The sequence below is a fragment of the Copidosoma floridanum genome, unplaced genomic scaffold (genome assembly GCF_036245765.1).
Source record: "Copidosoma floridanum isolate Cflo_tuat_1 unplaced genomic scaffold, Cflo_Japanese_pri ptg000008l, whole genome shotgun sequence".
Lineage (NCBI taxonomy): Eukaryota > Metazoa > Arthropoda > Insecta > Hymenoptera > Encyrtidae > Copidosoma > Copidosoma floridanum.
In genome coordinates, this window is record NW_028321885.1 from 12,861,547 (window position 1) to 12,875,371 (window position 13,825).

Consider the following 13,825-nt stretch of genomic DNA (forward strand, 5'->3'; position numbering starts at 1 on the left):
TGTAGGCGCCCTAAAGGCGAAGTACTCTCGAAATTTTTTGAAGCCCTCGGTAGGTGTTTTACGCGTTATTCGAACTTGGTCATTGCGGGCGATTTAAATACCGATATGTTAAGTACCGATTTTTATTCAGCTCATCTTCGTGGGCTCCTTACGGATCATTCACTGGTTTTGGTAGAGTTTGAGGCTACGCATCATCGAGAGGCCGTGAGTACTTGGATAGACCATATCGTGGTCGATTCCAAGGATAAAATATTATCAGTTGGGCAGTCATCGGCACCGTTTATATATGAACATGATTCTATTTATTTGGACTATAGGATCAAGGTGGTACGCGAGATTAGGGTGGTTAGAAGGTTGCGCTATTTCCGACATTTTTCGGCCGAGAGGTTCTCGACTCAGCTCTCCGTGGCTATGGACCAGGCGTCAGACGTATTGTGACGTAAACAGTGCTCTCGCGGGTTTTCGGGAGATTGCAGTGGGTCTCCTGGATTCTATGGCTCCTTTTTGTGACTGCCGCTACCGCAGGCCTCCGGCGCCTTGGTTCACGGACGATTTGAGGAATCGTTGCAAGGCTCGCGATCGCATGTATAAGAGAGCGAGGCGAGCTGGTGATGATGATTTGCTGCGGGAGTATAGAGTGCTTCGCAGGCTGGTGAAGGCTGAAATACGTTGTGCTCGGGAGACCTTTCTTCGCCAGGGGCTGTCGAGGGCTGTTTCCCCGCAATCATCGTGGCATGTTTTGCGCCGATATGGTCTGGTTGCTGGTGGGCCCCCCTCGCAGGCAAGCAATTTTCCGCCTGATTTATTGACGAGATTTTATTTCTCTATTGCATGTGCTCATGACCCATACTCTATGGAGGACCTCGATCGTATGGTCAGTGATGCTTCTTGCGATGGTTTCGCGTTTCGTCGGTTTACCGAGATTGAGGTCCGACAGGCGATGTTGCATTGTCTCTCGAGGGCAAAATGTCTGAGTAATGATGGGCTGTTGTTGCGTTATTTTAAGGATGTTCTTTTCATCATATCGCCTTTTTTTTTACATATATTTAATGCCTCATTGGCCACCTGTACATACCCAAATCTGTGGAAAGTTTCAAGTATCGTGCCGTTATCGAAGGTTAAAAACCCCTCTGGCCCCTCGGAAACTCATATCAGGACGCTCTCTATCGGTGATAAATGGTAGTGGAGGTATGGCCGAGCTTCGTAGCGTTACCTCAGGAATCCCTCAGGGATTGTCGCCTGGCCCGGTACTGTTTCTCGTCTACATTAACTCTGTCATGTCGTGTCTTAAACATAGTAAAGCTATGCTCTTTGCAGACAACCTCCAGTTGTACATCCAGTGCCTGCCTAGAGATATCCCGGGTACCATAAGGAAGTTCAATATTGACATAAGTGCTGTCGATTGTTGGACCAATAATCATGAACTGTCGTTTAATTTTTCTAAGATTACAGCACAATTGTTGGCAACGCCTCAGTTGCTGAGGACGATTGATTATTCAGATATACCACCAATAGTTGTTCACGATACAGTGCTGCCCTTCGTTAAGTTGGTTAAGAATTTAGGTCTTATTATCACCAACGATCTTACCTGGAACGCCCAGGTTTCTCGGGTTTGTTCGACTGTCCACGGTGTATTGCATAGGCTCCGGTTTCGAGTGGGTTCGTTGTCGTGGTCAATGAAGAAAATGCTTGTAGCTGCACTTGTGCTCCCCCACTTCGATTACGTGTCTCTGGCCTACTTGGACCTTTCGCAGTATCTCCAGCTCATGATACACCGTTTGTTTAATACAGTTGTAAGATTCATTTTTGGGGTAGGCCGTGACGCTGAAATGAGACCCTTTTACCGACAGCTCGGTTGGCTGACTGTTAAGGCCCGGAGAAAATACCTCTGGGTTGTATGATTTATCGGTTGCTTACCTCAGGGAAGCCGAAATACTTGGCGGACCTATTTCCGCAGACCGAAGGCCTGAGGAGATATGCTAGGCGTGTTACGTCTGGCTATTTTATACCTTTCGCACGTACAGTCACGTATGAGCGTTCTTTTGTCATAAGTGCTCTAAAATTATAGGAGGAGATTTCTGGGTCTGTGAAATTGAAAGTCACTTTCGAATCTTTCAAAGTTGCACTTTTGGAACATTTTTTTAATGATTGATTTTGAGAGTTCATTATAAATGTTGAGATAGATTTTAAAGCATATATACTTACATACACATATACGAACTCGCGGGTATACTTACTGGACACACAATAATTTTAATTTATGTATTTTATATTAACAGATAATTTTATATTAATTGTTGCGAAAATGCGTCTCATTGATTGTTCTAATAGTCTGTTACTTATGCCAAAAATTTGTTATGTTCTATATTTATTCTTGTTTTATATAATAATGTTTTTAAATCCTTTTGTATTTTCTTACATTGCTATACGGTTTATTAAACCTTGGCATTAATAAATTTGTTTTCATCATCATCTCTCATGCAAGAAGAAGTAGGGAGCAAGGAGTTATTTCTCCCGACCCCTCTACCTGATATTAATATCCCGTCGAGAGGAAAGAAGTATTGGCTTTTGTCCTAATACACTACTGCTAAAGCTCGGATTTTTGGGTGAAGTAGTGAGAAAATCTCATCTAAGTTCTCTTTGAGTTGATGTTGTACACGATCAATGTGTATCAACTTGTGCATCTTCGTTTTCAGATACCTAGTTGTATGATATTTTTCTGTCTTAGCATTGCTCAAAACAAGATCTTATTTGTATAAATATACTGTAATATTTTTCTATTTAAGTTGTGAGGGCAATTCAGATCGAATTAGAGTTTCCTTGTTCATTGATTGTATTGTATTTTTTTTTTTCTTTTTCATTGTATAATGTTACTATTAATTTTAAAACTGATTTAGTTAATCTTTCTTTTTTCCTCATCTTATAAAACAAGAATTCCGGATACCTTTAAAAAGGTTTAGTTATGAGAAGGTTTTTGTCTTAAATTTTCTTATTCCACATACTTATGCCCGCAGCAGATGCAATACAAACAATCTAAGTATTTCTTTTTATTGACTTCTGAAGTTTTTATGAGAAGAGGTAAATGTTGATAAAAAGTAGTAAAGATAACATCGGAAAAGGCTTGACACATTTATGGTACTGCCTATTTTTACAACCACTTTTGTGTTCAATTTAAAAAATTATAGGCACATATTTAATTATTTTATTTTGAAGTAGCACCATATTTAATTTATGTGATTCGCTTGTCTCTCTACAAATAAAACTCTCAGATCTACGACGACCGTTTTCCAAAATCAGTTCCACGCGTGGTTGAGTGTAATAGTCACGAACCAAAGGTTGCTATGCGTACGCATACGCATTACATGTAAAGTGTCCCAATATGTAACTATTATGGATCGAAATCAGTCATACACATGATCGGATGCAGAAACTGCTAAACGACATTTGTAATGTATACTACTTTCGGCTTAATATCAGGGCCACGTGTGATCTTTAGTATACTTGGCTGTTTTAGATACATTTCATGCATAGTGACGTACGTGTTATTGCTTCCTAACGCGTAACATGTGCGAACTTCTCTCCATGGCTAGCACACCTGACCACGTGTGGAACTACCTGAAGTTCATGATGGTCGTATACTCACGGGCTTTACTTGTAATGCGAAAGAAGAATTACGCGTGGCACTATTTGTGACTCATAGAATATATACTTGCTATGAATATATGCATAGAGAATCTTTGCAGACCACTTTTATTAAATAATTACTTTGAGGGTTACATTGGTCTCAACTTGCTAGCTTTTAGTCTAAAATTTTCTCAGTGTATTATGAGATATATTTCTAAAAATTTTGCAGATGTTTTTACTAATATAATTCATTTTAATTTTTCATAAACGAGACCTTATGTGCACTTAACAATTACAATTTTTTTTCAGAAATAACTGGGAAATGAAGCCTTTACATATCAAACGAAGCAATTGCACCTACTACAAAGATTTAATTTCTTCCCATTTGATAGATACAATCTTAAGAGAACATCACATAATGTTTACGAAAAATTTAGATGTTACATCGTTCTCAAACAATAGGAGAAAAACACATAATCCACAAGGCAGGGCAGTTCCAAGTGTCGTGTGGGATTATTTTCTTAACGGATGTTCTATTCGATTGATCAATCCTCAAACATATATACCGGAACTTCATTTGTTAAATGGTAATAGCATTAATATTTTGGTATCATTATAAGTAACAGAACTATTGGTGGTTCATAAAATTTCGATACTGTGACCTGCAAGGATACAATTTTTATCATATAAGAACTTCTTAAAATTTCATTTCCTTTATCTTTTTTTTTTTTTAATTTATTTTTATTGATTCTTATGATTAAGGATGATAAATGTAAATCAAACAACATGTGCTATCAATAGTATGCAAGACGTTAGATAATTTATATGATAGAGTTATGGGCTGATCCGTAGAATGAATAGTACGCAAAGAGATAGCGTATATTATGGCAGTGATTTATCTGTCAATTGCCCATACAAGGCAATAATGAGCAAGGAAAAGTATTCGTCTTCAGCCTCAGACGCGTAAATCCGCTACCAACCCAAATCTGGGACTCTCCCTTACACTAGTTCAAACTGTCACTAGCATACACCAAGTGAGAAAAGAATAGAACACAAAGGCCAATACTATGAAAGTCAGTACAAGTATATTGCTTGTGCATTGCTAACACTAACTGGTGCCTATTTGAACTTTCGGTACTCGACCACTTTTAGAAAGGTGATAACGTATCCCAAAGCAGTTAACGTGCTAGGGAGTAGTCATGGTGTTGTTAGGGTAAATCACTGGGCTTATCACTCGAGCAGTACTCGAGACACCCAGAGGCTCTGAGGTTGACCTAAATCCACGTGACGCCTTTGTGATAGTTATTGAAATGACTACTAAGATTCCGTTTCTGTGCTAACATTTCGTCCTAGTCTAACCACATGTCAGAAGGAGAGAGTTTAAGTGCAGAAAAGTTTTAAATCATCTCGTCCCCTATACGAAATTATTTTAAGTTTGTGTTGTAGAGTATTTAAAGTAGGAATCAGAAACTTCTTGTAAAATGAATGTCAAACTGTTTGTAATTTCTGAATTCCTTTAAATATGTTAAAAAATTACGAAGCGATTTTAAAATTAGATGAACGATTTAACTACATAACATTTTCAAGTCTAGTGATTAACCAAACAATTTCAGCTCTTAATATCGTATAAAACGTGAGTTATTGAATTTCCAAAAAATCAAAAAATGGCCCAAAATGACAGTTTTTTGTGATTTTCAAAAAAATTGGCTGAACCAATTTAAACTAAACGTGGCTCATTTTGTTCGTATTATAACGCGCATCTTTTTGACAAAGTACGTAATGTGCGATTCTTCAGTTTTCTTCTAGACGCGAAAAATATATTTTGTCTATTTTTGACATTTTTGGAATCTTTTATTTATTTTTATTTGGTAAATTTTGTGTTGATTTGTTACCGTGCATTAAACTTTTTTCCTTTTTTTTCAGGCTTATCAGAATTTTTGGGATATCGATATGATTTTCAGCAAACTTTACCATACTATCAGGACAAATAAAATTTTCTTGAATCTTTATCACCGTCAACTTACTCGACTTATACTTAAAGCAGTGGTAGTCGTATATCTTGACGGCCATATTTAATTGTGCAATTAGCCGTGCGATGAACTAAAAAGTAAAAATTGAGTATTTGAAGACCTTAACCAGATAGTTCCCATATTTGTAATCGTAGTCAGGGCATGTTTCTGGGTTATATTCTATAAGTAAACTGTGCGTTACGTAATTCAATTCTCACTCAAAATCGTGGTGGTTTAGTACTGTATTATAGTTGTGATATCCAACTTTTATATTAACACTCTACTTGTACCCTGAGGGGCTCATACCAGTAGATAACTGCGGTAAGCAAATATGTTATAACATATGTTAATTATAAAATTTTGACCATTCTAAGTTTGTACGTGTTATAATTAACCCTAAAAATTTTATACTATATTAATGAGTTACATAAAGGTTAAATAAGTTTCATGAAATTATTCACAGGCATGTATATACATAAAATATTACTTTTAACTCGTTTACCTGTACGTATTCTGTATAATGAACAGCTGTATTCATTGAAGCCCAAAAGTTGTCTGCTGATAGCTCGAAATTCGGTGAGAGAGAGCTCGGAGAAGCACTGAGCTCGCTGAGCCTGGACATTGTGCTGTGAGAGCACAACCGTCGGGCTTACGTAGCCCCCCCCCCCTTGAGCTTCTGCAGTTCAATGCAATGCCGTACTGTACAAGCCCAAACTACAGGCTACGCGGCGCGCATGGTTGTGCAGTCTTAGTTGAACGCTGTTTTGAACTCATGTGACTCGATCTTCGAGTCAAGGCAGCCTGTACACTTGTGCATTTGAACTTCTCTAGCCTGCGTAACTGGGCTCTGTACGTTCAAAAGTTTTTTCCGTGTAGTCCATAGTGAGATGCATCGTATGACAATATTAGGTCTTCGTTTTAATCGTAGTGCGCTAACTTTTTTTCAGAGATCATCTCATTTTTCACCCACCAAAAAGCGTCGTCACATTCCTTAGTCTATTTGAATTTATCCTTCAGCACGTAGTTAAATAACGATTTTAGCTTAGTTGACTTGTTTTTAAAAATCGGTCACAAAAATTGATTAATCTAAGGAATTATTCAAACTGTTTTTCGTTTTTTAAACGTGGTGCTTCGTACATTGCTCCAACTTTCGACTTTGTGCAAGCCGTCCTTGTCTATTACGAAGCCTAGCAACTCTCTACTATCTTTCATAAAGTTGCGTTTGATTTCCTTTAACTGGAGCCTGCGATTGCTCAGCCTTTGGCATAGTGCATGCAAGTTCTCAAAATGCTCTTTGTTAGATTTACCTGTGACATAAATATAAATAATCCATGTAGTTAATAACATTTTGAATTTCTTGCAAGCATTTTATCATTATATGTGTAAATTTGCTTGGAGCAATGCTTATGTCTTCTGACATGTGAGTGTATTAAAACAGTCCAACGTGCATAGTTATTGATAGATATTTACGTGACTTTTTTTTTTTAACGCTGCATATATGTGTGTCGTAAATCTAATTAAGAAAATGTTAATCTATTTTGCATCATTGCAAGTATGTGGTCTATCTGGTCTAACCGACGTTTTGTTATTAGCAAGTGTGGATTTAAAGCCAATTTCGAGTCACTGCATATTCTGACCTTGCCGTTGCTCTTTTATACTGGGACTATAGGTGTAGCCCACTCGTTTGACTCTACCTTTTTTAAATCACCCGATTTTACTGAATGCTCGATTTCTTGCTAAGTCTTCGTTTGCAACGCTTATGCCATGTGCCTTGCTACAGGCTTCACGTTTGGTTCAATATGTATTTTGATTTTATGCTTGTTATAAATACTGAGCGTATTGCTAAATAGAGTATCGAGTTCTAATAGTAGTTTTTCACGCACTCCTTCTACACGCATGTTATAAATGCCGTAATCATTTTAGCTATGATGTCTGAATGTAACAACTGTTTTAACGGCCAAAACCCAAATATAGAGAGTTGTTTTCGTATGAAATTAAATTTTTTTTCGAACGACTAATTTTCTAATTCCTAAAAGTTCTGTTTACTGACCCCTTTAGACATCACACAAAGGTATGTGCTGCAATTGAATTCCATCGCTACAATTTTATCGTCAATTTTAACATTGAAAAATATTAGTTCAGCGCTTAGCACGTTACATTTGCTCATAATTACTGTCGTGCCGATGTTGTGGAGCTTAATAAAGTTGTTGCTGCCCGATGAGCTGCTTCTGTCACTAACATTGCTCTCGAACTTGTTGCTTGTCTCTTCCAAAAATATAGTCAACAGATTCTTCTTTTTTATGCAAGTTCAACCCAGGTGACCTTTTTTGTGGCAGAAATCACACCTCCTATCTCGGTATTTGCACATGGTCATCAAGTATCCTTTCTTGCCACAGTAAAAGCATTTTCGGTCTGCTGTTTGCTGCTCCGTCGTTTGTTACGATTTTTTAAAATGCTTGGTTTGGCCTTAAGCGTGCCTTCTTCATTCTATCGCGAAAGTTGTTCATGGTTTGTGTTTGTTAGCGCTTATGTCGCTCCTGCGGAATTTTCTACCACTTTCTCTCTCACCAGAGCCTCTTTGAACGCCTCGTCGAATGTTATTTTTTTGCAAAATTTGACTCTTGTGTCTTCGTTCTGTATACCAATCAAAAATTGATCTCTCATCGCCTTCTTCCAACTATCTTCAAAGTTGCAGTCGAGAGCAATATTTCTCAATCTAGCGGTGAATTTAGTCATGGACTCGTTTGACTTTTACTTCGCTTGATTTAACTTACAGCACCCTATCAACTCTCATCGGTCTGGTGCCAAACACTCCAAAATAAGTTTCAGAATTTCTTTGTACGATTTATCTGATGGTTTAGCTGGTGTGCACACCGCTTGAACTAGCTTGTACGTTGCCTTGTCTACGTGCGTCATTAACCCATCAACCCTGCCTTTTTCATTTCTGCTTCCGTGATCTTTTTCGCGGAAAAATAAAATTCTAAGCGATCTTCAAACATCTCCCAGCAGTCTGATTCTTTAAAGAACTGTTTAACTTCCGATTACACGGTCTCTTCTCCGAGGTTACCTTTCCCGGAAGGGATGTGCAGCAGCGAGCAGTTTGTCTACGATGAGTACGAGAGTCAGTCATTTTACGCTGAGCTCTTCATTATCTCTGTTGTAACACTGTACGATAAGAAAATAACGCTGATTTAAAACAGTAAAAGTCAAGCTCTATTTTACTCATCCGCGTTTATTTTAATCCCCCGTGCCTGCACCCTGCAAGTTCCAACCTCTTACCAGTGCAGCATCGTACCTCACAGAACCTATCTGGCACGAAGCCTAGATTGAAAAAGAAAATTTGCTTTTTTTTAAACATAATCTAAAATTACTAAATCTCTTTTTTTTAAAATCTACAGAGCAGAGGTGGCTTAAAACATTCTGGTACCCTGGGTAACTGACCAGTTTGGTGCCCTATATAGCCCAACGATCTTTAGAGATGGGTAGTACTCCACATGGAAACTGTTTAGTAATTATTTCAGATTTTTTGACAAACATCTTTGCCGTCAGTGATGGTCACAAATTTTTAATTTTTTTAATTTGACCGCACTAATAAAAGTGGTGTGTAAAAAAGATAATAACTGTACTAAAAAATTTCTATATTTTTTGAAAAAGCTAAGACATACCCACCTAATGATGCCAATCGTTACGTTTTAAATAATTTTTATTATATTTGAAACAATTAATATTGTGTAGCAGCTGAACGCAAATAATTACACGGCATTATAAAAATAACTGTTTCTGACATAGTAAGAATTGTGAGCGTACAACTTTTCTATACAACATAGTAATTATTATTTGAATCGTTTTAAAATATTGCTCTAACTCTTACGACTATATAATATGGGAATGTACAGAGTGACCATTATAACTTTACCCCCCTTCTTAAACCTAACCTGGTGGTCGTAGGTAGATTAAATTTATACCCTATAGGTAAAATTGGCTGCTAAATCTTATAGTGCTACTTAAATTAGTGTAAGATCAACCGTCTTCAAGATAGAAAAATTATTTCCACTGCAAAAATTTGTTGGTTGGATTCGATGCAATATTCGGCTTGTCCGATGATTTTTACATAGATCGGCACTCTTTTGGGTTATTTATTACTTTAATGTGTATTAAAAAAGTTGAATCATCGAGGTCCATTATTTAAACTATTACCTCGTACCGTGACTTTTCGTTCTCGAAGTAGTTCGAGTCACTAATGTTAACTTCACTCGCAATGGCAGCATGTAGATAACATTGTGTCAAAAACTGTTGTTTAATTGTTAAAAGAGTAACTGTGCAACAATCCGGAGAACTGTCCTACCTAAAGTAGTGGCTACGTATAAAAGTCCCAAAGAAAGTTACAGTATAGTTATCGAGAGCAGAGGGTGCCAAATGGGCGATCTGAGCAGTTATTATTTTCTTCTTTTGAGCGTATAATATTTTTTGTGCTGCTGTGGGGATTGAAAGGTACCTTTGCTCTATCTAGTGGAAGCTTGCACTTTGCTCCCTTAGCGTGAAAAATTTCGCTCTCTACTCGGGCACCAACGTATCATAACCGCGTCCGCGTCCTTCGATTGCGCTAATCTTAATTTATACCCTAGCAGCAAAACATGATATTTCTGTTTTCTGTATATTAATAAAATAATTTTTTTTATCATTTTTTCAATATCCAAAATATTATTATGAAAATCAATAAAACAATTTATTTCAATGTGATGTTAAATAAGTAGAATTGACATTTTTTTAACGAGAAATTTATATTTCTCTCTTGCAGTACAACACAAGAAATATTTATTCAAGTAATTTATTATCATAACCTTTTTTCTAATATTTTATTAATCTTGATTTTTTCGTGCAGGAACGTATGCCGCTCCTTCCTCACACTGTTCCGGAGCATATGAGGATAGTATAGGGATACTCGCCACCTCCCACCTGATACTGATTACGATGCTAGAGTACAGGAATGTCTGCCACCCTCCCTGTTTTTTACCATGTTGTAGTGGTGCAGGAATGCACGCCATCCTCTTTTCAACACCGTGGTTGTAACCATGTTGTGGAAGTTAGGCTTGGGCATAATTTTATAAATTGGTATTTTATTTTTAAATTCATTATTAAATGTTTTTTTAATTGCAATGAGTTTTTTTTAAATTAGATTTTTTTTATTTTGCCGTTCCATGTTTATACCTCCAGCTCTAGTCCTGTTACGGCTAAGCCAAAGTGTACGCTGATACTCGTCCTCCTCGGCCAAAACTCCTCGCAGCATTGCTACCCTGCTTGTCACCAACTTTAGCTCTGGACCAGTCGTGTCAGCGCAGAAGTGCCAGCTAATTGCCCCACCCCGCCCCCTTGCGACAAAGTCTGGAGATCGTAGGTGACTAAAATTGGCACCCTTACGTCACGGCAGCGCAAGAATTTCCACCGCTCGTTTTGGTCCTGAGTATTGATTAAGGATATCTTTTCAGATGTATTTAAACATTTGTAGTGGGACTTGCTTTTAGGCCCGACTTGAGACGTACTTTGAGAACAGTTTTAAGATTTATTTTTTAACCAGTTATTATTAATAAATCATGACTTGGCTATAAAGATCTGTTTTGAGATCAGATTTCAGATTTATTTTAAGACTAGTTTTAAGACTTAATTTGAGATAAGTTTTAGTTTAGACCTGTAATGAAACGTACTTTTTGATCAGTTTTTAGATTAATGTGGATACTAGTTTGGAAACCCAATTCGGGATTAGTTTTGAGCCCTGAGACTTTGACTTTTTGACTTTATGACATTTCTGAGACTTTAGTCTCACCTTTTGCCATGACATTCGGAAGACATACGTGAGACATTTACGTGACTTTTACAAGACTTTCCTAAAACTTTCGCAGAACATTTGTTTTAAATTTGTGAGACCAAATAGTTTTTTTGCAAATAGTGAGACCAAAGTCTCAGAAAAGTCGCGTAAAAATCACATGATTGTCTCACAAAACTCTCACAAAGTTCTTCGAAAGTCTTGGATGAGTCTCGTCAAAGTCTCGCTTGAATGTCTTGACATTTTTTTGTATGTTTAAAAAAAATTTATTTAAGAGACTTGAGCTTCTCAGTCTCACAAACTTCAAACAAAAGTTCTGTGAAAGCTTCTGGAAAGTCTCATGAAAGTCGCGTAAATGTCTCACGTAAGTCTTTCGAGTGTCATGGCAAGTGAGACTCAAGTCTCTGAAAAGTCGCGTGAAAATCGCATGATTTTCTCACAAGTTCTGCGAAAGTCTCAAGTCTCGTCAAAGTCTCGCTTGAATGTCTTGTGAATTTTTTGTATGTCTTAAAAAAATTCATCAAAGTGACGTGAACTTTTCAGTCTCACAAATTTTAAACAAAAGTACTGCGAAAGATTCAGTATAATCTTGTGAGATTCGCGTGAATGTCTCACGTAAGTCTTCCAAATGTCAGGGCAAATAGTGAGACCAAAGTCTCAGAAAAGTAGCGTAAAAATCACATGATTGTCTCACAAAACTCTTACAAAGTTCTGCGAAAGTCTCGAATGAGTCTCGTCAAAGTCTCACTTAAATGTCTTGTCATTTTTTTGTATGTCTTAAAAAAAATTATCAAAGAGACTTGAGCCTCTCAGTCTCACAAACTTCAAACAAAAGTTTTGCGAAAGTTTCTGAAAAGTCTCATGAAAGTCACGTAAATGTCTCACTTAAGTCTTTCGAATGTCATGGCAAAAGGTGAGACCAAAGTCTCAAAAAAGTCGCGTTAAAGTCACGTGAATGTCTCACAAATTTTAAACAAAAATACTGCGAAAGATTCAGAATAATCTCGTGAAAGTCGCGTGAATGTCTCACGTAAGTCTTCTGAATTTCAGGGCAAATAGTGAGACCAAAGTCTCAGAAAAGTCACGTAAAAATCATACGATTGTCTCACAAAACTCAAAGTTCTGCGAAAGTCTCGGATGAGTCTCGTCAAAGTCTAGCTTGAATGTCTTGTCATTTTTTTGTATGTCTTAAAAAAATTCATCAAAGTGACTTGAACTTCTCAGTCTCACAAATTTCGAACAAAAGTTCTGCGAAAGTTTCTGGAAAGTCTCATAAAAGTCGCGTAAATGTCTCACGTAAGTCTTTCGAATGTCATGGCAAGTGAGACTTAAGTCTCTGAAAAGTCGCGTGAAAATCGCATGATTTTCTCACAAGTTCTGCGAAAGTCTCAAGTCTCGTCAAAGTCTCGCTTCAATGTCTGTGAATTTTTGGTATGTCTTAAAATTTATTAGTCACGTGTAATTGTCACGTCTCACAAATTTTAACCAAAATGTTATGCAAAAATTTTAGAGAAGTCGCGTGAAAGTTGCGTGAATGTCTCACGAAAGTCTCACAAACATCCAACAAAAGTTGTGTGAAAGTCTCAGAAAAGTCTTGTCAAAGTCGTCTAAATATCTTGTAAATTTTCTGTTTAAGTATTAGAAATGACTCGTTAAAGTCGCGGGAATGTCTCACGTAGTAAAAAATGTGACAAAAGTTCAGGAAAATTATTAAAGTTTCTCGAGAGTCACGTGGAAGGTTTTATAAAAGACTCTCGCAAGTTTCGACAGAGTATTAGGAAGTCTAATGAAGAGGTACTAATTTTAATTACCTTTGACTTTCAGGCTTGGTTTTAGAGATGGGGGGGGGCAGTTAACGTATACTTCTGCGCTGCCACGACGGATCGAAAGCTAAAGGTGATGGCATGCATGGCTGTACTGCTGCGAGGAACTTAGGCCGATAAGGAAGAGCATCGTACACTTTCACACAGCCGCGACAGGTCTAGAGCTGGAGGTATGACATGAAAGGGTGAAAGAAAAACTTTTCAGTGAATATAGCTTATTGCGTTGTAAAATATAATTGAATGGTGGGTAAAAAATTGAAAAAACAGTTCACAAAATTATGCACAAGTCTGACGTGGTTAGGACCACGATGTCGAAAAGGGGATGGCATGCGTTTCTGCACCACGGCAACGTGGTTTTATCATCGTATCAGAATCAGGGTGGGGGGTGGCGAAATTCCCTACACTTTCCAGATGTGCTCCGGAACAGGGTTAAGAAGAAGATGCGTATGCTCCTGCACTGCCAAGAAGTGGTCAGGTCTGGGGAGGGCCGCATTCGTTCCACAACTGCCACGGGATTAGGGTGAGGATAAAAGATCAAATCTAGGGAA

At 37.5% G+C, this 13,825-nt stretch overlaps 1 protein-coding gene across 1 annotated transcript in view; it reads left to right on the top strand.

The window, feature by feature from the left end:
- NO66 (Bifunctional lysine-specific demethylase and histidyl-hydroxylase NO66) overlaps nucleotides 1-13,825 on the top strand; it is a 400,564-nt gene that overhangs the window by 208,283 nt on the left and 178,456 nt on the right. Inside the window, exon 3 of the mRNA XM_089589215.1 lies at nucleotides 3,934-4,211. Coding sequence (XP_089445341.1) covers nucleotides 3,934-4,211 — 278 coding nt within the window. The remainder of the gene's footprint in view (nucleotides 1-3,933; nucleotides 4,212-13,825) is intronic.